Source organism: Eucyclogobius newberryi, unplaced genomic scaffold (genome assembly GCF_026437365.1).
Source record: "Eucyclogobius newberryi isolate DKJ021-1_F unplaced genomic scaffold, fEucNew1.0.hap1 SCAF_12, whole genome shotgun sequence".
Classification (NCBI taxonomy): Eukaryota; Metazoa; Chordata; class Actinopteri; order Gobiiformes; family Gobiidae; genus Eucyclogobius; species Eucyclogobius newberryi.
In genome coordinates this window covers 18,908,209-18,929,595 of record NW_027315746.1, presented here as the reverse complement: position 1 = coordinate 18,929,595, position 21,387 = coordinate 18,908,209, and the positions used below count along the sequence as shown (strand labels likewise).

Below are 21,387 nucleotides of genomic sequence, written 5' to 3'. Positions count from 1 at the left end.
GTAATAATAAACAAATAAGACCAACCAATAAGTCCGTCTGCTGTAGCACTCTTTCAAATGCAGTTTTATACAATAGGGGCAACTTGATGGGAATGTTGTAGTATTTACAACATACCAGAATGTATTGTATTTAAAAGTAGACATTAAATAGCAGATGGGCTGTAGCATAGGTCCATGGTATGGAGAGTGAAAGTATTGTTTTCTTTCAGGTCCGAGTCAAATTATGACAAACTCATGGAGACCATCGCCCCTAGTGGTTTTAGAGTGTAAACGCAAATTTATTTTTTATTCACCAATTAAACAAGACAAGAGGCAACTTTGCTGAATACCTTTAAGAACTAGGGGGGAATAAAATAAATAAGTAAAGCCGTATCAAACAAAAACAAAATAACAACTGTAACCTAAAGAGAGAGAATCAAAGAGTGATTCCAGTAATCAAATGTTTGAGTAATAAGTATGAAGGTTATTTTGTGTTTTTATTACGATTTATGTTTTTATTTTATTTTTTTCCCATCGAATTAAAACAAATATTTTTACTAGATTCGATGTCCAAAAAAAATCGATGTCAAAAAAATGTCATAGCATAGCCACCTGTGACTATATAAATATTAATTTAAAATAAAATAATAATTCGATACAGTCTGTGGTCGTCCTCCTCGGCTGCATTTCCGCACAGTCGGTTCTGATTGTGGTTCTGGTTCTGGCCCGCATCACACTGCGCTGTCTTAAAGAGCGCCCCTGTCTCATTGTGCGGAGGGATCTGGTACGGACTACACCCTGCACCGCCTCCTTGTTCCCGGCTTTATTTGCTGCCACAGCATTAGCCAAATTGTGGCATAGATTTGGGACTGAACGGATTTGTTTTGCCACCAAGACAGCCTGTTGTGTGGTAGCATTATATCCAGCGCTTTTAAAATATTAGTTAATTTTCTTCAGAATGTCGTGGCAAACCTACGTGGACAACCTGATGGCCGATGGTTCCTGTCAGGATAGCGCCATTGTTGGATATACTGACGCCAAATATGTTTGGGCATCACAATCTGGCGGTACTTTTAGTAATATCACGGTAAGACATTAGAAGACAAGTGGTTGTGGTGAAGGTGGTGATTGAAAGCGCTTGTCTTATTGTCCGCACAGACGCATGTGTGTTAGCATTGAGCTAGGGCATCCACAGTGGCCTATAGGAAAACGAGTAACGAGATTATCTGACCGCGTGTGGATCCTGGGAGTTTATCGGCACATTTTCTCATACATTGGTGATATTAAAACTTAAATTCATTTTGTATATGCCCCTTTAAAATGTGATCGTAATGTAAATCCTGCCGGACAAAGATTTAAAGCTAAAACCTTTTAGTCTTTACAGGACTATCCTTTTTTTTTTGTTTTTTCTTTTTTTTTCTTGTGCCCTTTTTGTTGTCCTGCACAAGGAGATTTGTGTTTAACAGCTCTGAATTTACCAAACTAGTTGAATAGGCATTGAAGTGTTGCACATTTTCATCCACTGGGTATATTTTGTATTTTTTTACTAGTGAATGGCTTTTCCAACAGACTTATTGGTTTCTTTCATCTGATACTGATGAAATTTTCTATGTTCCAGCCCCAAGAAATCGACTCTCTTATTGCCAAGGACAGGACCTCCATGTTCATAAGTGGCCTGACCCTGGGCGCAAAGAAGTGTTCAATTCTTCGAGACGGCCTGCAGGAGGATGGACAATGGACAATGGACATCCGGACGAAGAGCCAAGGAGGCGAACCAACCTACAATATCTCTGTAGGAAAAGCAGGCACAGGTACTCATCTGTATTCATTACAACATTTTAAAAGGAGCTTTTAATATATCCAAGACTTTGCTGTATTTCACAATTGGCATTTAAAACGTAATATTTTGTTTTACATTGTTGCATCAGAGAATTGAAGTCATATTTTAATGTCTTAGAGCTAAATTACAAGGACAACTTTTTTTTTTTTTTGTTGACAACCATTTTTAATTGTTTTCAATTGTGATATATATTTTTAATCTTATTGGTTTTCACATTTCTAAACTATCTTTCTATCTGTTTTTTTTTTTTCAGCTTTGGTTCTTGTTATGGGAAAAGAAGGAATCCACGGAGGCGTATTGAATAAGAAGGCCTTCGAGATGGCAAAATACTTGAGGGATTCAGGCTTTTAATGTTTTTCAAGTTGGCTTGGTTCAAATTGTGGGACATAAAGAAGGAAAAAAATAAATGTTGCTGTTAAAATTTCTCCTGCAAGTGGTCAAATGTCATGGAAACTTTTAATAGCTATGGGGAGTGGTAAGACCGTCATCTCTGGTCCCCCTTTGTTCTCTGAAAGGAGGAGACTCTTCCATTTTGTTAATTTTTTTTCTTCCAGTATTGTTTTTTTTTTTCATTGGAACGAGGCAATCCATTGTGGAAATCTTAATCTGAAAGCACGTGCTATGGTCGAGTACCTGAGGAGGTCTGGAGATTAAACGCCTCTCAATCTGCGTAGAATCCGCCCCAATATTCCACACTGACTTCTATGAGTAGATTTTTCTATTTTGTCCCAGTCACCTTTTTATACGAAGGACTTTGTGTTATTGTCCACTCTTTTGTTTAAATGTTCCTGGTTTAACAGTCATACACTTCTTGTTTTTGGCACTTCCGCAATGGCATTTGCTCTGTCAAACACTGTAAAAGAGTGAAATCGATTGGAATATGCCTTGTATAATGTCACTTATGTGAGGGTTATTGAGGTACACATTGTACTTTAAATACTGGAACAGAGATGCCAAATTTAGTTTGTTTTCTTTCATCAAAATGGCATTAAAGTTGCATGTTCACAGTTGTGAAAGCATTTCATTTAAAAAAAAAAAAAAAAAAGACATTTTACAAACAAAATCTCATCAGCCATCAAACCCTCCCTCCTTTCAATAAGTGACCACTCCTCTTTGTGTGTACCCTATATCCCCATAGTCCTACTCCATAACAACATATTACTATTGTAAATGAATGTGTTCCCAAAGTTGATGAATTGTTTGGCTGTTGAGCTCAGCATTACCAAGGTTTCAAAGCCACAACCTGCTGGTCCATTGGTTCTTACATTTTTGTAAATTGGACCAATTCACTTGTTTTATCTTGATGTGGCTGTATAACTTAATTGCCTGTGTAGATTAACACAATTTGTACACACTAGTTTTGCTTCATATCATTGACCAGATGTTCAGCATTGTCTCCTGAATACACTATTGGTGCATTTTGACTATAAACCTGGCTGATGGCCTTCAACATCAAGGACATCTTTGTGTTTTAGACATGGAAAAATGTATTCACAAATTGTCATAGTATTGGTGCTTAGAAGTATATTAAAAAAAATAAATGATGCTCTGTACACATTGAAATTGTGTTGGTTGGAAGAAGAACATTGTCTTGTGCATTTCTTTCTAAAACAGTGAGTAGCTGGTGTTGGATTTTTATACTAAGCCACAATAAGAAAATAAAAGCTTTGTATGGAATGAAATTAAATGTAAACTATTAAAATTTTGTTGGCTGTTTCAAGAGTCCCACACATCAATGGCTTTTGTTTCCATCATTGCATATTTCATACAAAAATGGAGTGTATTTTCTAAATGTATTTCATTATCAATAGCAAATTATGCTATAAAACTAGTAAACACATTTTAACACATTTAAAATAATATGAAGAAAGTGGTGTAAAATATATAGATTTGTAATGCATTAATTGCACTGTAAAAACAAATTGGTCGAGGCAATTCTTAAAACAACAAAAACATTTTCGGTTTCATATTCCTGGTGCAGTATCTATACATTTTTTGGCACGGAATTAGTTTTGCTAAGATGTGACAATGACATAAAATGAAACTTTCCCCAAAACAGCAACAGGTTTTATTACATTGGAGAAGGATTTCCAAACACAAATTCGCTCTAATACCCCAATGTGAAACTCCATATGTTGCTGTAAAAGGGGATATTGTCGTACAGAAAAGAGTTTACCTTTTCAAAACTTTGGCTCTCAACACAACTGATGAAAATCCTTGCTGCGCTTCCTAGTGGTTGAGTGGTTAATTCACAGCACATATGCCAGGCTCCAGGTGCAGCCGTCTTCAGTGTCGTGAGTTTGAAACTGGACTGCATGTCCTCCCTTCTCTTTCATCCCCCATTTCATTTTTCCTGTCTATTAAAGCCTTCGGGCCAAAACGATATTTAAAAAAGAAAATCATTGCAGTATTGTTGTCAAACTAATATCTTAAGCTGTGATATTAATAGCCATGATTTTTTACTGAAATATGGTATCTCCGAGACTTCCATCACTGGAAGTCCATCACTGGATGATTACAATCTATTTGACTCTAAACGATCCAATCCTGCTATTTGATATGTATTTAACAAAGAACTGTAGTCATTTGTATTTTCTCAAAACATAATGTTTAATTTTCTTATATATATGCTGACTTTCTATGCAAACTATTTGATAATGAGAATAATAACTGAAGCTACAGAACATATATTTCATGCTTGCATTGTACTTTTTGGTATAGCTTACATCACTGGTTATCCCGATATATACTAGTTCCAGACATAAATCTAGAAAATGTTAAAACATTTTCATGTTATAATCAACATTTCCCTTATTTATTTTATTTATTTTATTTTATTTTTCCTATTCCCTTAAAAGTGATGTTATAATTCATACTTCTTGTATTGCATGAACACATGGGTAGCCTTTGACTCCATGCTGATTGGTTGTCCCGGGAGAGACTGAGGCACGACTTCCTGTTCCTGATTGAATCATAAGCAGCACCTGCCACAGTGAGAGCTCTTTAAGCCTTCAATCAGACCATTGAGTTCCAGTGGTTCACTGTTGAAACATTAGTTTGCTGTGGTTTGGTTTTTGTTTTATTGTTTCATTGCACCAATGGCGTGCAACAACAATTTAGTTTTATTATCGTTAGGATTTTTTCTATTATATTCTCTTTGTCAATGTACAAGTCATACAAAAAAACTCAAAGAAAATCGTATATCACTGAGCAAAATGCTTCACTGGCATCATGGGAAACTGTTAATTGGCCTGAAACCTGAGCAAGACGGCAAATCAAAGGAAACAATAGATTTAGACTTTGACTATCAGTCAGACATGAGTAAGTGGGGGAATATTATCTATAAGCAATGTTATCTTCTATCAAATGTAATTCTAAACTTCTATTTCTCGTCAGCCTGGGAAGTCCCTGGCTCACACCCGCCACAAGAACATGGCTTTCCAAGACATGACAACACTGCAGTGGAGAGACTTCTGAAAATGGACCCAACCGTAGACTGCTCCGGAAACTACATGAGGCTTAAAGTACAAGATGCAGACTCTAAACCAGGTGCTCTGCTTTTTGTGGACAGGGGTGAGCTGCTGTTTTTTATGGTACCTACATATATTTTTTTCAAACCCTTTTATTTTAGATGCATTGTTTTCTCTTCAGGTGAACTTTCTCCTCTTTCCCTATCTAAATTGCCTAAAAGCTGTGGTTATAAAATCAGCTCAACTCGTCGGGATCTGGTCATAGTGGCTCCTTATGATGGTTGCTTTGTTCTAGTCGAAGTAAGTGATCTTTACTCCTACACTGGCTTTCTCGAAATGTGTCCCTTCCGTGTTAATGCAGTCGTGTTTTTAGGAGTCCCGTTATGTGCTTCCACTGCGTTGGTTGGGATTACCAGTGCAAATGTCCTGCCCTTTGAGTCAGCCTTTGTCACACTCGTCTAACCCTCCGATGGTGACCTGCCACGCAGAGGGAATGGTTGTAAAAACTGATTGGACTTCTGGTCTTTCAGAAATAAAAGTGAACCGTAAGTTTCCATCGACATAAACTACAAAGTCTTGTAGTTATGTTAATGTACAATCTTCCTCAGTGAATGGGAACTGGGAGCCGCTGATGAAAGCCTCGCCCAGGTGTGGCTTTGGTGCAGTTGAACATCCTGAGGGCACAACCATCTCCATTTCCTACAAACCCTGCATGGAGACAAAAGTACATTTTTAAGAACTGTTGATTGAAATGCCATAAATGGATTGTACTCTTATCACTTTATTTTCAGGATGGATTTTACGGTCTGAAATTGTTAAGGGACAATGAAGTCAAGGTCCTCTGCCCCTCCCTGTATTCAGCCGACTCTTCCAAACCGATGATGGATGTTGGAGATGATTCTACACCTCCTCGGGTACCAGAATACCCTATACCACCAGCCCAGAGCCAAACATGGAACCAGTTTTACCCTTCCCATTGGTACATTCAACATCCAGAAGCTGTTCAGCAAGTAGTTCCTCAGCCCACCAGCGATAAGATGGTAGGACAACCATTTTATCCAGGGTACCCGGAGTTGCCCCTATCGGGTGAGAAGAATCCAGGGAATGTGCCCCCGGGCTTGGATGATAGCGTGGGACATTCCTATTCTATGTTCTACCCTAACGTGCCCCCCCAACACGAACCAGCACATCCAGCACATCCAGACGACCCTGCGCGGGATTCAACTCAACTTTTCTATCCACAGTGGTATATGCCTGAGCCTCACCCAGCCTATCCATTTTATTATCCACAAGATCCGGTGAAGCCCACGGCCTTTACGGAGTCCACTGCACCACCAGAGCCACAAGGTCCTGTGCCACCAGTTTACCTGTACCCTCATTACTATCCCACAGAGCAGCCTGAATTAACTTCTACAGCCAGTCCACCGGCAACTGTTCCTAAACATCAGTTTTTTGGTCCGTACTTCTACCCCCTTCCTTCCCAGCACCCACCTCACGAACCCACAACCCCCACCCCCCCAACACAAAAACCACACAACCCTCCCATCTCACGCCCAGGCACAGTTGTTATATTCCCACCAAATGCTAAACCTGGAACCAAACCAGTAGTGTGTTCCCAGTACTGCCAACTCGGACTTCCTTATTGCTGTCCACAAGTTGCTTTCCATCATCACATGTATCATTTTGTTCCACATGAGCAAAATGGTAATTCATATCCTCAGTTCCCCCCATTACAAGGACTACCAAATGGCTTTATACCAAACTTTGGTTATGGTCCACCAGGCCTTGGGGAAGCACCTGTCCATCCAAGCCGCACAGCCTTCAGCAATGCACTCAGAGGACAGCATGAAAGGCAGACATACAACCGACCACTAGAGGGCAATCCTGCTACACAGTCTGAGAACCAGCCCAATGAGCAAACTGGTAATCAACCTGCTTATCCATATTTTGAACCCCATGCTTATGTCCCCTATAGTGTTATGAATCACTGGAACCATCAAAACCACCCTGACGCTCCCTCAAGTGCAACTCCTTCACATTACTCTGAATATTTTGCTCCAGTGCAGGGAGCAAATGTATATTCGCCCTATAATGTCCAATCTTCACAGCAGTCTGATGGCCCACCAGCGCTAAACGTTTTGTCTAGGAGTCACCAGCATGTACTTAAGCCAGCCAAACGCGTGAAAGGGCCAGCAAGTTTAGATCGGCCGGTTCCTAATTTGGTTCCATATCACACCCTTCAAGAACAAGACCGAGTGTCCAACCACCATTCTGCTGATGACCGAAAAACAGCGAAACGGGAGGAGACTCAGAGTTATTTCTCTGAGCAAAGGGGCTATGTGCTCCTTCAACAGGGTCCACCAGGCAGGGAGAGTAGCAACCCTGTTTTGACATCTGACACTCTGGGTCAAAAACGTGAAGTTATTTTCCCAAAAGAATTCTTAAAACTCAAAGGGGAATCTGGTAATGCTGACTTGACTCCGGGAGGCAAGCCTGGACCTCAGCTACAGACTTCATCTTCTACTGGCCCTAATGCACCACCTTCATCCAAAGATCCTTCTGGTAGACAGAAACTTACCACTGTCAGATTTCCACAGAGGCTTTACTCATCTTTTGGTCACATACATAGGACTTCACAAGATGTTCCCCAAATTGAAATCACACCTCAAAGATTACAACAAAGGCAATGTATGAAACAGCTTTTAATATTTCAGTGATTTTTATTTTTTTAAAATCTGCAGTAAATGATTAATGTTTGTTTTTCAGGAAAGAAGTTATCTGAAAGGAGATGTCTGTACTAGTGATATGAAAAGCCAATATTAATAAAATGTTACCCAAAAACTAATGGTCTGTTTACGTGTGTATACAAAGGTAATTGGGTTTAATACCATTGATTGGGAAAACTGTCCGGTATAATTCTGCTGCAATACTGAAGGGATACTTAGCGGTGACCAGTTTATAGCAGTCAATGGGTTCATGGCCAACAATGTTTACCAATGTCAAACATTTGTTTTGCAATTGCAGTTATGGGTGAGTGGATTGGGCATGTGAAAAAAGTCCATATGACTGTTAAAATGTACTTAAAGATTATAAACTGCAGAGTGAACATATTGTAATTAAACTGAACATTTACAATGGTTTATAATTGCAGGTGTCTAAATCTATTGCTTTTATTGAATTGATGTATTTCTAAAAGCCCAACTTAATCAAAGAATCTAATCCGTCCTGGACAAACTGGCACAAGAGGCACTGGAGCAGCATGAGCTGCCGGTGTGTCTGCGACCACTGCAGCTACGTCCCTCTTGAACACAATTTCAGGGAGTTGGGAACTGTTTGATGAATCTGAGGCTGAGTCTGCCACGGGGGCAGGGTCTGCAACGGGTGCAGCCTGACTGGGGTCTGTGGCTGGAACAGGATCAGCTGCTGGGGCTACAGGCACCACCTCTGCAGATTCTGCTGACTCTGCTGACTCTGCCGACAAGAGGCTCAGAGGGTCGTGGCGAGCTGTCAACTTGTGGTGTCGCAGACCATGCATTGAATGGTTACTTGTGTGCACATGGAATGCTGGAGATGCAGCTGCAGTGCTGTTGCTGTCAAGCACATTAATCTGGGGGGAAATCAGACAAAGCTTCTGTATAGAAGTGTATACAATTGTGGATATTTGATTTTTGTATAATTTACCATGTTGGGGAACATCTTGCAGTCTACTGTATGCTGAAAATTCAATCCTTTGGCAGAGCATATGCCAAGGGTCTGCAGAAAGATGGATGCTATTATGTTCTATCATCATTGTACATTGTCATCAGCTTTGTACTTACAGCCATGGCATTTAAGGGTTCACACACATCTCCAGTACAGTTGGCCTCCGCAACAATATATTCAGCCAAATAGATTGGCCCACCAGACACAATCTGTTGAAAATCCTTGTTATTCCCAGGACAGCGTCAATACAGATGAATACATTTTGACATGCTAACCTGTGATGACATCCTTCCAACCTCTAGTAGGGAGAAAGTGACATTCTCTGTCATGTTGTTAAATGTACCCAAAGAGGCCTGAACAAAGTCCAGGGCTTTGGTGTCATTTAGGGAGAGGAGGGTAGCACAATCCAGGCAAATATCTTCTGTGGACTCTGAATGTAAACAATGTAATCATGATTAATTGGTGTACATTTTGTAATAAAATATTACAGTATAAAGAATACTGGTCACCGTCAGTTTTACACTTAAATGCTGTGACGGTCCAAGCTCCACTGACATTTTTCAAGACCACATCACAATCTCCCTCAACTGCCTGATCAATGAAAAATAAAAAATAATCTCCTCTTCCAAGTCTCATTCCGTGCAAGTTACTTCTCACCGTCTGAACTTTGGGTCGAACGGTGCAGTTTGAGATTGGCGTAGGGTCCAACACATGACAGTCTGTCTGCAGGAGTTCTATTTCCAATTCATAGGTTTTCTCTCCATCCAACTATGAAGACAAAACAAACTTACTGCAGCAGACAACACACACCTCTTTGCACTGTACTTTGATACAAAAAAAAAGACAAGAAAATACTTGTACCACGATAACTAGACCTATTATAATACCTTTGTAATAATCTTGATGTCTTCAATCCTGTTGAGAGCATACTTGTAGCCATGACTGTGCTGAGAATTTAGGAAATCCTGAGCTGCCACCGCAGCCTCTTCTGCCTCGGGAGAGTCACATTCTGGACGCAACACGTTGATCTGCGCCCATGTCCCCATCAGCAGTCCCAAAGCCACTACGAACTTCAGACACTGCATTGTTTATGGGAGAGTGAATCTGGTGGAATAAGCAGAATGTTAGACACAGAAATGGGGCTCTCACTGTCTGTGAGTTATATATTGGCCACATGAGGCAATAACAGTCAAGGTAAACATTATAAACTGCTCTTGCTGCATCACTTTGGGGTTTATAGGTTATAGGTTATAGGCTCCTAGCCAAATGTATGATCTATTACCTATCTATTAGTCTATTAACTGATTCTATTCACAATGTAAAGTGCCTGTATTTTACATGAAATAATATTATGCTTCTTAACAATTAGCCTTAAAAGAATCAATGAATAAAGGTTGTAGAAATAAAAATGTTCAGTGGAGTCGCAGTGAATGATCAGCTCCAATTTCAATGAATACAAGTTAAAAGAATGTTTGTTCGGAATATTTGTTCAGTCTTGGCAGATGCTGCGAGTTCACATCATGTCATTTAAGGCCAAGTTACAAAGGCTACCTGTGTGGGTAGCAGCTAATGCTTATATTTCAATACATCTGGGAGCAGATATCTGTAGGGGAGACTGGGGTATGTTACCACTTTTTTCATTCTTATCTCTGTCTCAGAAACCAAAGACAACCATTTTTGGTCTTTTCATTCCATTCATCTTGTTCTCACCCAGAGTTATTAGAGTTCCAACACATGCCCCGCAGCAGGGTAAGTTGTCACACCCTATGGGCCAAGTTGTCACAATCATCTTTATAAAAAATATTGTTTATGAAGATTGTATTTTGTAGTTTCAAGATACACAATGGATACACAATAATTTGTTACAAAGACATTTTTATAGACGTAACGACTGATAGAGCGTCTTAAGTTCTGGGACAGGGGACGATGATGGACGACTTGAAGCAGATTGGGACGTGGCATGACTCCAAGGAGGTGCTAAAAATGTCCGTGATGACAGGGGCCAGCTCACCTGTATATATCTTATCTATTGTTGCATTCTCTTAATACAAGAAATAGTTGCTTTTTTAAAGTTAAATTTCAAAAACAAAAAACTAAATTCCACAGTAAACCCATAATTGTCTGGGTATTCTGGCTTGATTCATTTATGATGGCTGTATTTCAGTTTCACAAGTGTCTTTATATATTTCTGATATTTATCCAGTGAATTGTAGCATTATACTTTGATTATACAGGTTGCAATAACATGAGGTCACATCATTTTAGATAACTTGAGGATAGGACGAAAGGCTTCCATCTTTTAAAAGTAAACGTAAGCTATCAGGTCGCTCTATCACGTCGGTACAGTAGGTGGCAGCATACATGGTTTTCCTTGTTGTTGTTGTTGTTGTTGTTGTTGTTGTTGTTGTTGTTGTTGTTTTATGGCGGTTGGCATCCAATTGTTGCATTACCGCCAGACTTTATTCCTCAGACTTTTCGTAGTCCTTGGTTTGGAAAGTGTTATTAAACCGAGAAAGAAGAAGAAAAAGACCATTTTGATTGGTCTTTGTGGATGTGACGTACTCAATGTGCGACATAGAAGTTGTATTTACATTTTGGGATGCCATGCCGGTCTGGCTGGATGTCACGCTTAGAATTCATTGCTGCAAAAGTATAATTTAAACTTGGTTCTTTTGAAGGTCCATCCGTCTTGACACAAGAGAAACACTTGGAGAGTGAAGAAGCGAGGAAGAACCATAATGTGTGCATCACAGAGAAGGCAATGGTCCTCGGGTTGAGTGTAAAATAAGGTCTGTCCTTTCCTGGTGCACGTCCAAGTGAACATGATCTGGACAAGGGACAAGAAAAAGAGTTTTCACAGCAGAAAGAACGCTATTATGTTTTCCAAAGAACATCTCAAATTACAATTCTGGTTGTGGAGAAAACGCCAAGAAACTGGCAATTTGGGAAGGTCCAGAATCAAGCGACGAGTGATCAAGAACTTCTATTGCTCACGTCCACGGACCCCTTTGAAAACAAACGGAGACATGAGGATCGCCAAAACAGAAGGATCTTCCCAGTCCTCTAATGTCTTAAGCAATGGAACTTCTGAAAAGAAAGTAGAAATGTGCAAGGTCAGTTGTAGCTGTTTAATTCATCATGACGTTCCCTCAAAAGCAGACGTCTCTGATGCTCTGAATGACTCTAAAAGAGACCAGTCAAGATTTTCCCACAATGTAATGCACACAGAAGTGCTCCAACAGCACTTGTCCGTTGATGTGACTCTGGCCAAAGAAAATGAAGAGCTTTCTATTCAAATTGAGAGTCCACATGAAACTATTTCAAAGAATATTCGAGGTATCTTTCCTCTCATTCATTTAGTTTTGTTTTCAGTTTACATTTTGATGATTCTTTGTTTAACCAGCTTGAGCATTGTTCCTTTTTGTATAGAATTTCTGTATGACTTCCACCGAAAATATGGAAGTTTTATTCCCCTAGAGAAAATTGATTTATCAAAACACCTAAAAGTGAAATTACAAAAAGACTTCAAGGAATAGTAAGTGTTTCTTTATTCCTACTTAAATGCATTTTATTCTGGCTCACTCCCAGGGACAAATCTTTGTAATAATGTGTATTTTTCTTTTACAGTGAAGTCTTGATTTTGGAGACAACCATAGAAGAGATGGCCAAAATAAATACTATCCCATATTTTGAAGTGAAATACAAGAAGCACACACTAACGTTGGATGACTTGTCAACACTGGCCAGTGAGAATTGGCTAAATGACCAGGTTTGAATAAAAGCCTGACACACAACCATCTATAATGGAAACATGTGGGACATAATATCAATCATCTTGCCACAGGTGATTAACATGTATGGAGAACTGATAATGGACTTGGCACACTCTAAGGTAAGTGATACTGCATCTTTGTTGATACCATATATAAAATACCATACATTACAGTAGACACATAGTACTACATGGCTAATCCTTCCTGGTCCCATTCTTTGTATGGAATAGAAAAAAAAACTGCAGGAATGTTGTGCTGACCTCGTGGCACACCCTATTTTAATTGAAACGTTACCCTGAGAATTGGAATCTCATTCTTTATCTTGGCCTCAGCTGGGACCTTATTGCTGCTGTTTCCATCTGTTTTTGCACATTTTTGGGGGACATTACAATCATTTAGAGCAGTGGTCCCCAAACTTTTTGACTCGAGGGCCACATTGGGTTCTAAAATTTGGCCGAGGGGCCGGGCCAGGAAAATATGGTGTGTTTGTGTGAACTAATAAATTACTATAAATTACAGGCAAGATTTGACCTGTAACTTGTAACAAAGCAACAAATGCAATGCTCAATGTAAAAATTGTTTTCCATAACACAGCAGGAAAATTGACCTTCAATTTCAGTGGGAACAGTGTTGTTGATCTCCCTGTTTTGCATCAAAGTCTGGTGTAAGTTTTGTTGTGGCAATTCTCAGGATCAATCCTTTGGTGTTTGTCAGTGAAGCTGGATCTGTGACGGGCTTTGTTCATGTTCATGACACTGAATGTCTCACATATGCAGGTCGAGCAGAACAAGACCAGCATCTTCTGTGCCGTCCTCCGGAGGTTTTGTTTCATTCAGTGAAGCACAAAAGTCGTTAAGTTTAAGAGTGTTGGACCGTTTTTTTATTAGCATTTCTTCTACCCATAAATGATCTAGTAGTAACAGCATGGAATGATTAATATCCATGAATAAAACATCTTAATAAATGTCACCAGAATATGCAAACATTTTGACTTTAATGTTACATTTTTGCACTTCTGTCCTTCTCATGTCTCCAGTGGTTGGACACTTTGTCCAGGTTGATGCTGCGTTTGCTTCTTGCTGTGACTTTATGCTCATCAACTGCTCCAAAATATGCCACTTCAAGACCATTTCTAGATGATATTATTCATAAACTAACAGCGCCGCACCTGTCATAAACCGCAGGTGCCCACGTTGTAACATGAGATATTTACACATAAATAAACGCAGTAGTGATGCGTCTTTTAAACCGGGGGCCTCGTGGCGCACGCGGCGCACCCTGCGGTCCGCTTTAGTCCTGCTTTAGACCCGCTTTAGAACAAATCACAGCTGTCTCTAGTGTCCCTTCTGTCCCCTCTGTCCTTGAAGACTCTGTGTGAGCTGATTTACCTGTGTCTTCACATCTGGATCATCTGCTCCTGAGCTCGTACTCAGTGTGAGTGAGTGTGACGTTGTGACATGAGATATTTACACAGAAATATGATCCAGATAATGATGCACATGTGTCTTTTGACTCGTGAGTCAGGTCTGGCCAAGAAAGTCTCATTTACACAATAGTGACACGCCAGTGACATGTCTACTGAACGTGCCCGCGGTCCGCGCTGCGCCTCGGGCTGCGGTCCGCTCTGCGGGACTAATAAGGCGCTAATTTCTCAGTAAATATGATTCTGATTGTAATAAAACACAGCGTTTTGAAACTAAAAATGTAGAGAACACGACGTGTCCCCTGGACAGTGCTTCTGCTGTCCACAAGATCTACAGTGTGTCAAACACTTGCGCTTCCTGCTTGATTGGCCCCAGTGGCCGTTTGTGGTGAATTTTATTTTCTGCGCGCCATAGATCTTATGTGCGAGCAGTGCGCAGCTGCGCAGGCGCAGCTTAGAGGGAACAGTGCCATCTCTTGGGGAAATGTGGGCATTACAGGCGAAAGGGAAAATGAACGGCCAGCCACAGTATGAGTTTGACTCCGACATTTTTTTAAACATTTTTTCAAATATTTTTTAATATAACTTGGACAAGCTTGGCGGGCCGGATTGAAAGGCCCAGCGGGCCCAGCGGGCCGGATTGAAAGGCCCAGCGGGCCGGATTGAAAGGCCCAGCGGGCCGGGTGCGGCCCGCGGGCCGAAGTTTGGGGACCACTGATTTAGAGTCATGTCCTGGAGATTGAATCAGACCTTTACCATGATCACTAGTTGCCTAACCATGGGAACCTGATTTCTGATCCTTGAAGTCGGGAGGGAGGGAGATTTTGATGAATTGATTGTGTGTACAGATTTTGGTCCAGTCAGTGTGCTAACTAGTCACACACAAAATCCAAACTTCACACAGATTATCCCAAGACTTAAACCTGGAATGTTCTTGTGGTAAAACAGAATCGTTAACCCCTATAACACTGTGGATTCCTTTTAAAATTGTTTTTTTTCTCTTCATTAGGTCCATTTTCTTAACAGCTTTTTCCACAGACAACTTGTAACTAAGGGATATGAAGGAGTCAAGAGGTGGACAAAACAGGTAAGATTGATGTCATTGTAATGTGAGTTTACTTATGGAATTTAAGTGATATACTGTTACTTTTCTTTCTGTTAGGTGGATTTGTTTTCAAAACATTTGCTTCTGGTGCCTGTGCACCTTGAGGTTCATTGGTGTCTGGTGACTGCAGACTTTGTTAAGAAAAAGGTCTGCCTGTATGACTCCCAAGGACTTTATCTCCATAAAATAGCAAAGGTAAAAAAAACTACTTGATATTATATTCTAATACATTACAAACTAAAATGCTACAATTTCAACAGAACATTCTAAAATACTTGTTAAACGAAGCAAAAGAGAAGAAAAAAAACGCTTTTAAAGAAGGCTGGACCGTGTCATTGGTTGAGGTGGGCATTTCTCTGGTTTGAAATGAGCTGCTGCTGCTGCACAAGTATACTTTGTGTTAACACGGTTTTTGTCTCCATCTACTGTTCATGTTAGGAAATTCCACAACAAACTAATGAGAATGACTGTGGTGTGTTTGTGTTGGAGGTTGGTTGTCATCTCTTGCTCTTAATGTTACTTATTTCATTATTCTTTTTTGTGTGATTTATATTGCTTTTTTCCTCAGTATTCCAGATGTCTTGCATTCTCTGAATCGTTGCAGTTTTCTCAAAGGGATATGCCAAACATACGAAAGCGAATCTACAAAGAGCTCTGTGAGCGCAATCTGCGTGACAAGTGTTAAGAGTTGAAAGAATTTACTTGTTGTACATGGATAAGTCCACATTTATTTGAGTTTACACTGTTCTCTTGAAGGCAGACCTCATGTGACCTCAGTGTTAGTGTGTGTTTTGTGAATGCATTAATATGCACATTTATGTTCAGAATTCAATGACTTGGACAGGTTTGATTTATTTAATTTAATTTGATTGTTTAATACATTTTTATGGCAAAACACAATTATTTTTGTCATTCTGTCAGATTCACACATTTTATATCATTAAGTGTAAGATATATGTACACACAATGTAGGCTCTGTATGCACAGCAAAAAGATTAACGTTTAAAGGTGCGCATGCAGCTAATAATCCACAGAGGATAATATTCCACATCAAAAATGGAGCCAAAGGCACATGTGAACTATGAAATGTTCCTTATGGAAAATGCAACTAAAACGTTTTCTTTTTATTCTATTGTAGCTCACTAATATGCCTTGTATTTTCATCAAAATATATATTCCTTAACATTTGGATTTATTAACTGACATCTTTAATCATTTTGGAAGCCCCACTCCACCTCTGGGCCGTCATCAAGGCGCATTACCAAGTAGGACAGAAGCTGGAATATGTTCTGCCACAGTCCCAGGAACAGATACAAGTAGAAGTCACTGATGTCGATTTGGCAGTAGTTCCCAGAGTGGTTCACGTCACACACACACTCAAAACTATTGATGTAGTTAGCACAGAAGCCTCCGTGCATGCACGGCTCAGAGGCACATTCATCCACATCCTTCTCACACCTAAATGACAAAAAAAATACCAAAAGTTATGATTACATGTTTTTTTTTTACTTTTCCACATGGTATTTTGTCCTACCACTGTCCAATGAAACCAGGCAAACAGAGACATGCATTTTCCTCTTTTGAGCAGTTTCCTCCGTTGAAGCAACTGTAGTTCCGGCGTGTGCCGATGCAAGTAGCCACAGGGAGCTGAGGAAGTCTGTAAACGGAAAATAATTTAAACTCTTCAGAAATAAATAAGCCTTAGTAGCCGTACAGCATAAAAGGTCTTACGGTTTTGTCTCAATGTACCATGGAATTTCTGGAAGTTTCTCACTGTCAAAAAACACAATATTACAGACAGTAATACATCCCTATGTCATTTTATAAAGCCTTGAGTAAATATAACATACTCGCAGTATTCTCCTGTCAGATTCTGAGGGCAAAGACATGTATATGTCTCTAAACCCTTCAGACATGTGGCACCATTACTGCAGTTGCTGTTTTCACAGAGGTCGACTTCCAGCTCACACTGGTCTCCCCCATACCCTGGTTCACAGTCACACTTGTACTCCGTGGGAAGGCTGCTGCAGTTTCCAAACATACAGGGGCTGGAGAGGCACCCGTCTGTCGGCCTTTGGCACAAGAGCCCTGTCCACTCCGACGAACAAGTGCACTGGTGCAGGTCAAAGACATCTTCACAAACACCATTATTCTGGCAAGGGCTGGGCTCACAAACCCTTGCTCCCCAGCAGCCATTTTGTAAAGTAACTATGTTACTGTCTATTCTCACAAACTGCTCTGGCTGTGGTCTAGGAAAGTTGAGTTCAGTGTCCATGTGGAAAGGGAGAAAAAGACCCCCAATCTCGACTGGTCCAAAACATCCAGTCATATTGATGACGGCAGCATTCACTCCACCTAGGAGAATATCTGCATCTTCTCTGATAAAATCCAGTGTATGTGGAGATCTGAACCTTTCAATTGGTGTTTTATTTCCATCTAGAATGAGGATCCACAGAGGGGTTTGGAGTGTTGTTGTTTCCATCTTCAGCTCAACAGTGTGCCAAAGACCATCACTAACTGGACGTGTGCCGTGCACTAAACTCAGGTTTTGGTCAACTCCAACCAGCTGCACTGTCAGCTGGGAATCCATTAAAGACACAGTGAGAGAGTCTGAGCCCTTTACCGTGTGCAGCAATGTGGCAGCAGACTGTCTTGTTCGGAAACTTACAGAGACATTTGTAAAGCTTCGCTTGATATTGTTGTTGCCTCTGTAATGCAGAGGGCTGTTTAGAGTTCTAATTGTAACATTGGATAAACCTGCAATAAATAAAACACATTTTAATAGAACAAGAACAGTATATTGGGAAAAAATAAACTCCTCCAAGTCTTAATCTGCCACTCACAGTCAAAACCTTTAGAGTGCGGCAAGCAAACGGCTGAGGCGGGACAAGGGGAAATTTCACACCATTTAACCTCCTCACATCGATGGCCTGCCGTGGTAGGGGGGCAGTTGCAGAGGAACTCATCCCACATGGAGTAGCAGACTCCACCATTAAGACAGGGATTGACCTGTGAACATCCCCTCACTAACTTTCATAATACTAAATGTCGTATATTCAGACAAATGTTGCAAGCCACTCACAGCACATGCGTTGTCACTGCTGCATCCCTGTTCCACATTGTTGAGCTGCTGCAGATTGTAGGAGTCCACCAGAGCTGCTATTGGATAAAACTGTAGACGTCTGCTGTTGAGTCTCAGATCTTTGATGCAGCCTTTGAAGTAGCCACCAAAGGAGGCACTACCTTTTGGGTCTGCGAGACCCCCGACATAAATAACATCTCCAGCATTGGCCTGAATGTGTCTGATGGCTGTGGAACCCTGATTCTGGACCGACTGAAACAGTCTGGCTGTTGTTCCTTCCAGTTTTAGTGTCAGCAAATGGAAATGTCCATCACTAATGGCACCTTGGCCAACAAGACTCTCAAAGTTGTTGATTTGAACGTTAATTCTACCATCATCCAGCCACAGGCGGAGGTACTGGCTGGTACTGTTGGCCAAGACGAGGAGCAGGCCACTGGACTGTCTGGTGCGGACAAACATGGATACAGTCAAAGTGTCTCCTGGGTCATCATCCAATGAAAAAACTGCATAACTTAGGTACTCTTTGCTTCCAAACCTTGCTGTAATATACTCTGTAATGGAAGAATAGTGAAGAGAATTAGGCTCTGCACTGCACATACAAAAGATTCTACAATATCACTAGCGGAGAATAGTTTGGCCAGAAAGTGAGGCTGGCCAGGTGAAGGAATAATCCAATTTTCCTTTCCACCCATGTTGTTATTATCTATATCAAGCAGCGAGAACTGCTTAAGCTATCGTCTCTTTGTCACATGGCACAGGTCTTAAAGCTGTCATCTGTGCGGGCAGACTAGGTCAGCTAATTAAAGAGATTTCAAAATCTCCCTGCCTAGAAATAGCTAAATGCTTGTTGTGATGCACGACTCTGTATTCTGTGCTATTTCAGATGAGTAAGCTCATTTGCAGTCCAACTGGCAACATTCTTCTTCCAAGCATCTTGTAGTAGTTCCTAGACTGAAGAGATTAGTCTAATAGAGCCTGTCTTTGATGAGTTCTATCTTGAAAGCTCTGTGATGAATCCACATCGTTTAATGTGGCTCACATGTACATTTTGGTGCAGATGTATCGATGTATTTAGACAAACAAACAAGAAGAAATCAAGATAAATCTAAACCTAATTCTAATCCTAATTCTAATCTAATTTTCAGCAAAATATTTGAACATTTTGTTTATGGTATGAACTTTGTCCAGTTACTTTTGTCGTGAGTGATTTTGTTTAAAAAAAAAAAAACGGTGTACCCATAGGGTTTTATACATCTGAAATCCTAAATATTGTGTCACTGTGCAAATATTTTGAGACCAAACTACATTACTACATTACCTTGTTCACAGCTGGTGCCTTCATAAGGTCTGACGCACTCACAGGTGTAGCTCCTCCACCCCTGGCTCATACAGCGGCCTCGGTTTTGACATGGCCTCTCAACACACTTGTCTTTATTGCTGCAACCTAAAGTAACATTTGTCTGAAAATCATCAGTTGTTGAAGTTGGCACCACCAGCCTTGAGCCCACAAAGACATCCCTGAAGCAACCCAAAAAAGCTGTAGGGTGCTCTGAATCACTATTTGACCCCCAGATGCCACTGACTGCTCCTATAGTGAGGCTATAGAGAAGAATTTGTGGTTGTGTAAGGGGTGAGGTGTGTTCTAGTACTTGGAGCTCAGGATGAGTTTCCCTGGAGCAGTTGGACCCAGAGCAGAGCAGCTGCATCAGGCTGACTAAACCACCGAGAGATGCCTCCACTGTGTGCCATGTATGGTCCGATAAATAATCTGGGAGCCTCTGTACTAAAGTCCGTGGTCCTCTATATCTCCAACTTTTAAGACAAAGACGTCCATCAACAAGTTCAATGCTGAGGAGCAGGTTATCCACTCTGTGTTGCAACAGGGTCCCCACCTCTCTATCCGTTTTAAAGCTAAAGGTTACACTGACAGAAGGTTGTAGGTCTGGAGCCTGTATGGAAATGTATCCCTGTGATTCAAAAGAGAAGACAGTCTGTATTTGGCACAATGGTCCTGTGAAGCCACTGAGACAAAAGCATGAGAAAGAGTGTTCACCATCAACAAGCTGAGGCGAACATATTCCACCATTCTCACAATGACTATCATCACAGCCTGAAAGTGCCACTGTGCAGTTCTCTCCTCCGTAAAGGCGTCCATTTTGGCTCTGTTGAGAGCAAAGGCACCGGAAACCTCCTTTGTCGTTTTCACAAGTCCCTCCATTTTGGCATGGTTGCTGTTCACAACCAGTTCTCTCTTTTGTGAAAGTACCTGTATAAAAGAAAACAATTTACTTATAATTTAGAAAATATATCAGCCATTCCCAAACTGTGCAGCTTTGTGGCCCCCTTATTAACACAAAACTCCCACGGAGCCGCCCAAAAATATTTTGCTTTTTGCTTTACATATGGAAAACAAATAACAATGGCTATAGGTTTTATACTGATACATTTAAACACATATATATCTTAAAGTGCCCTTCAAACCTCTCCAGTGGGCCCCGGGCCTCACTTTGGGAACCATGGCTGTATAGTAATGCACACAATTATTCATTATTTCCTTACCAAGAAGGAGGGTCTAAGGACAGGGGACCTTGGGACATGAACATTGTTTAATCTGTTCTCACTGTTGCCCTTTGAGACAACCACTGTTGTGATTTTGGGTGTTACAAAAACAAATTGAATAGAATTGAATTATTTTTGGTATGGTATAGCGCTACGACATGCACAATCCATAAGAGCAGGATAGATTCAATAAAGGAAACTTACCTGAACAAAGAATCAATAAACTCCAAAAGTGCACTCCTAGCCACTGCATTATTGCAACATCTTTTATCAAACTAAATCTTCATTTTAACTCAAAGACAACTCCAGCCCTGGCCATCTTCCCTCGCATGTGGACACTGAAACATGTTCACAGAGTCTGTTGAGCCAGATAAAGGATTAAGCTAATGCACTTACAGTGTCTTACGCTTTAAATGTGCCAGGGAGGGTTCAGGGTTCAGCTCATTTGAGTTAC

At 40.6% G+C, this 21,387-nt stretch overlaps 5 protein-coding genes across 5 annotated transcripts; 3 read left to right on the top strand and 2 right to left on the bottom strand.

Moving 5' to 3' along the window:
* The first annotated feature begins 732 nt into the window (after positions 1 to 732).
* LOC140356334 (profilin-2-like) lies at positions 733 to 3,382 on the top strand. Its single transcript, XM_072441202.1, has 3 exons — positions 733 to 1,066; positions 1,598 to 1,790; positions 2,073 to 3,382. The coding sequence occupies exons 1-3, from the start codon at positions 938 to 940 to the stop codon at positions 2,168 to 2,170; spliced, it is 420 nt and encodes a 139-aa protein (XP_072297303.1). The 5' UTR covers positions 733 to 937; the 3' UTR covers positions 2,171 to 3,382.
* Positions 3,383 to 4,809: 1,427 nt separating this feature from the next.
* LOC140355826 (uncharacterized) lies at positions 4,810 to 8,090 on the top strand. Its single transcript, XM_072440469.1, has 7 exons — positions 4,810 to 5,140; positions 5,216 to 5,392; positions 5,471 to 5,589; positions 5,663 to 5,834; positions 5,898 to 6,013; positions 6,081 to 7,851; positions 8,056 to 8,090. Exons 1-7 carry the CDS (start codon positions 4,918 to 4,920, stop codon positions 8,088 to 8,090), a joined length of 2,613 nt encoding a protein of 870 aa, XP_072296570.1. The 5' UTR covers positions 4,810 to 4,917.
* A 380-nt stretch (positions 8,091 to 8,470) lies between these two features.
* On the bottom strand, positions 8,471 to 10,140 carry LOC140356333 (alpha-2-HS-glycoprotein-like). Its single transcript, XM_072441201.1, has 7 exons — positions 9,879 to 10,140; positions 9,649 to 9,759; positions 9,501 to 9,582; positions 9,267 to 9,421; positions 9,108 to 9,200; positions 8,971 to 9,042; positions 8,471 to 8,896 (listed from the first exon to the last, which is right to left on the bottom strand). Exons 1-7 carry the CDS (start codon positions 10,074 to 10,076, stop codon positions 8,492 to 8,494), a joined length of 1,116 nt encoding a protein of 371 aa, XP_072297302.1. The 5' UTR covers positions 10,077 to 10,140; the 3' UTR covers positions 8,471 to 8,491.
* A 1,671-nt stretch (positions 10,141 to 11,811) lies between these two features.
* Positions 11,812 to 16,152, top strand: LOC140356332 (sentrin-specific protease 5-like). Its single transcript, XM_072441200.1, has 9 exons — positions 11,812 to 12,327; positions 12,421 to 12,526; positions 12,619 to 12,760; positions 12,836 to 12,883; positions 15,197 to 15,274; positions 15,350 to 15,487; positions 15,553 to 15,636; positions 15,731 to 15,781; positions 15,861 to 16,152. The coding sequence occupies exons 1-9, from the start codon at positions 11,814 to 11,816 to the stop codon at positions 15,975 to 15,977; spliced, it is 1,278 nt and encodes a 425-aa protein (XP_072297301.1). The 5' UTR covers positions 11,812 to 11,813; the 3' UTR covers positions 15,978 to 16,152.
* A 61-nt stretch (positions 16,153 to 16,213) lies between these two features.
* LOC140356330 (protein crumbs homolog 1-like) lies at positions 16,214 to 21,309 on the bottom strand. Its single transcript, XM_072441197.1, has 8 exons — positions 21,138 to 21,309; positions 19,693 to 20,640; positions 18,375 to 18,925; positions 18,136 to 18,301; positions 17,143 to 18,049; positions 17,024 to 17,065; positions 16,827 to 16,949; positions 16,214 to 16,750 (listed from the first exon to the last, which is right to left on the bottom strand). Exons 1-8 carry the CDS (start codon positions 21,184 to 21,186, stop codon positions 16,501 to 16,503), a joined length of 3,036 nt encoding a protein of 1,011 aa, XP_072297298.1. The 5' UTR covers positions 21,187 to 21,309; the 3' UTR covers positions 16,214 to 16,500.
* Between the last annotated feature and the right edge of the window lie 78 nt (positions 21,310 to 21,387).

Bases quoted from the DNA above. Each gene is read 5' to 3' on its own strand.
- LOC140356330 (XM_072441197.1), bottom strand. From the start codon at position 21,186: ATGCAGTGGCTAGGAGTGCACTTTTGGAGTTTATTGATTCTTTGTTCA. The intron at 18,302-18,374 runs GTGAGTGGCTTG...GGATGTTCACAG, and splicing joins GCAGTGACAACGCATGTGCT to GTCAATCCCTGTCTTAATGG. The intron at 16,751-16,826 runs GTAGGACAAAAT...TTTGTCATTTAG, and splicing joins CCTGGTTTCATTGGACAGTG to GTGTGAGAAGGATGTGGATG.
- LOC140356333 (XM_072441201.1), bottom strand. From the start codon at position 10,076: ATGCAGTGTCTGAAGTTCGTAGTGGCTTTGGGACTGCTGATGGGGACA. The intron at 9,422-9,500 runs GTGACCAGTATT...GTTTACATTCAG, and splicing joins ATTTAAGTGTAAAACTGACG to AGTCCACAGAAGATATTTGC. The intron at 9,201-9,266 runs GTTAGCATGTCA...GATTTTCAACAG, and splicing joins TTGGAAGGATGTCATCACAG to ATTGTGTCTGGTGGGCCAAT.
- LOC140356334 (XM_072441202.1), top strand. From the start codon at position 938: ATGTCGTGGCAAACCTACGTGGACAACCTGATGGCCGATGGTTCCTGT. The intron at 1,067-1,597 runs GTAAGACATTAG...TCTATGTTCCAG, and splicing joins GTACTTTTAGTAATATCACG to CCCCAAGAAATCGACTCTCT. The intron at 1,791-2,072 runs GTACTCATCTGT...TTTTTTTTTCAG, and splicing joins TGTAGGAAAAGCAGGCACAG to CTTTGGTTCTTGTTATGGGA.
- LOC140356332 (XM_072441200.1), top strand. From the start codon at position 11,814: ATGATCTGGACAAGGGACAAGAAAAAGAGTTTTCACAGCAGAAAGAAC. The intron at 12,761-12,835 runs GTTTGAATAAAA...ATCTTGCCACAG, and splicing joins AGAATTGGCTAAATGACCAG to GTGATTAACATGTATGGAGA. The intron at 15,275-15,349 runs GTAAGATTGATG...TCTTTCTGTTAG, and splicing joins TCAAGAGGTGGACAAAACAG to GTGGATTTGTTTTCAAAACA.
- LOC140355826 (XM_072440469.1), top strand. From the start codon at position 4,918: ATGGCGTGCAACAACAATTTAGTTTTATTATCGTTAGGATTTTTTCTA. The intron at 5,590-5,662 runs GTAAGTGATCTT...TCGTGTTTTTAG, and splicing joins GTTGCTTTGTTCTAGTCGAA to GAGTCCCGTTATGTGCTTCC. The intron at 7,852-8,055 runs GTAGACAGAAAC...TTTGTTTTTCAG, and splicing joins TTCATCCAAAGATCCTTCTG to GAAAGAAGTTATCTGAAAGG.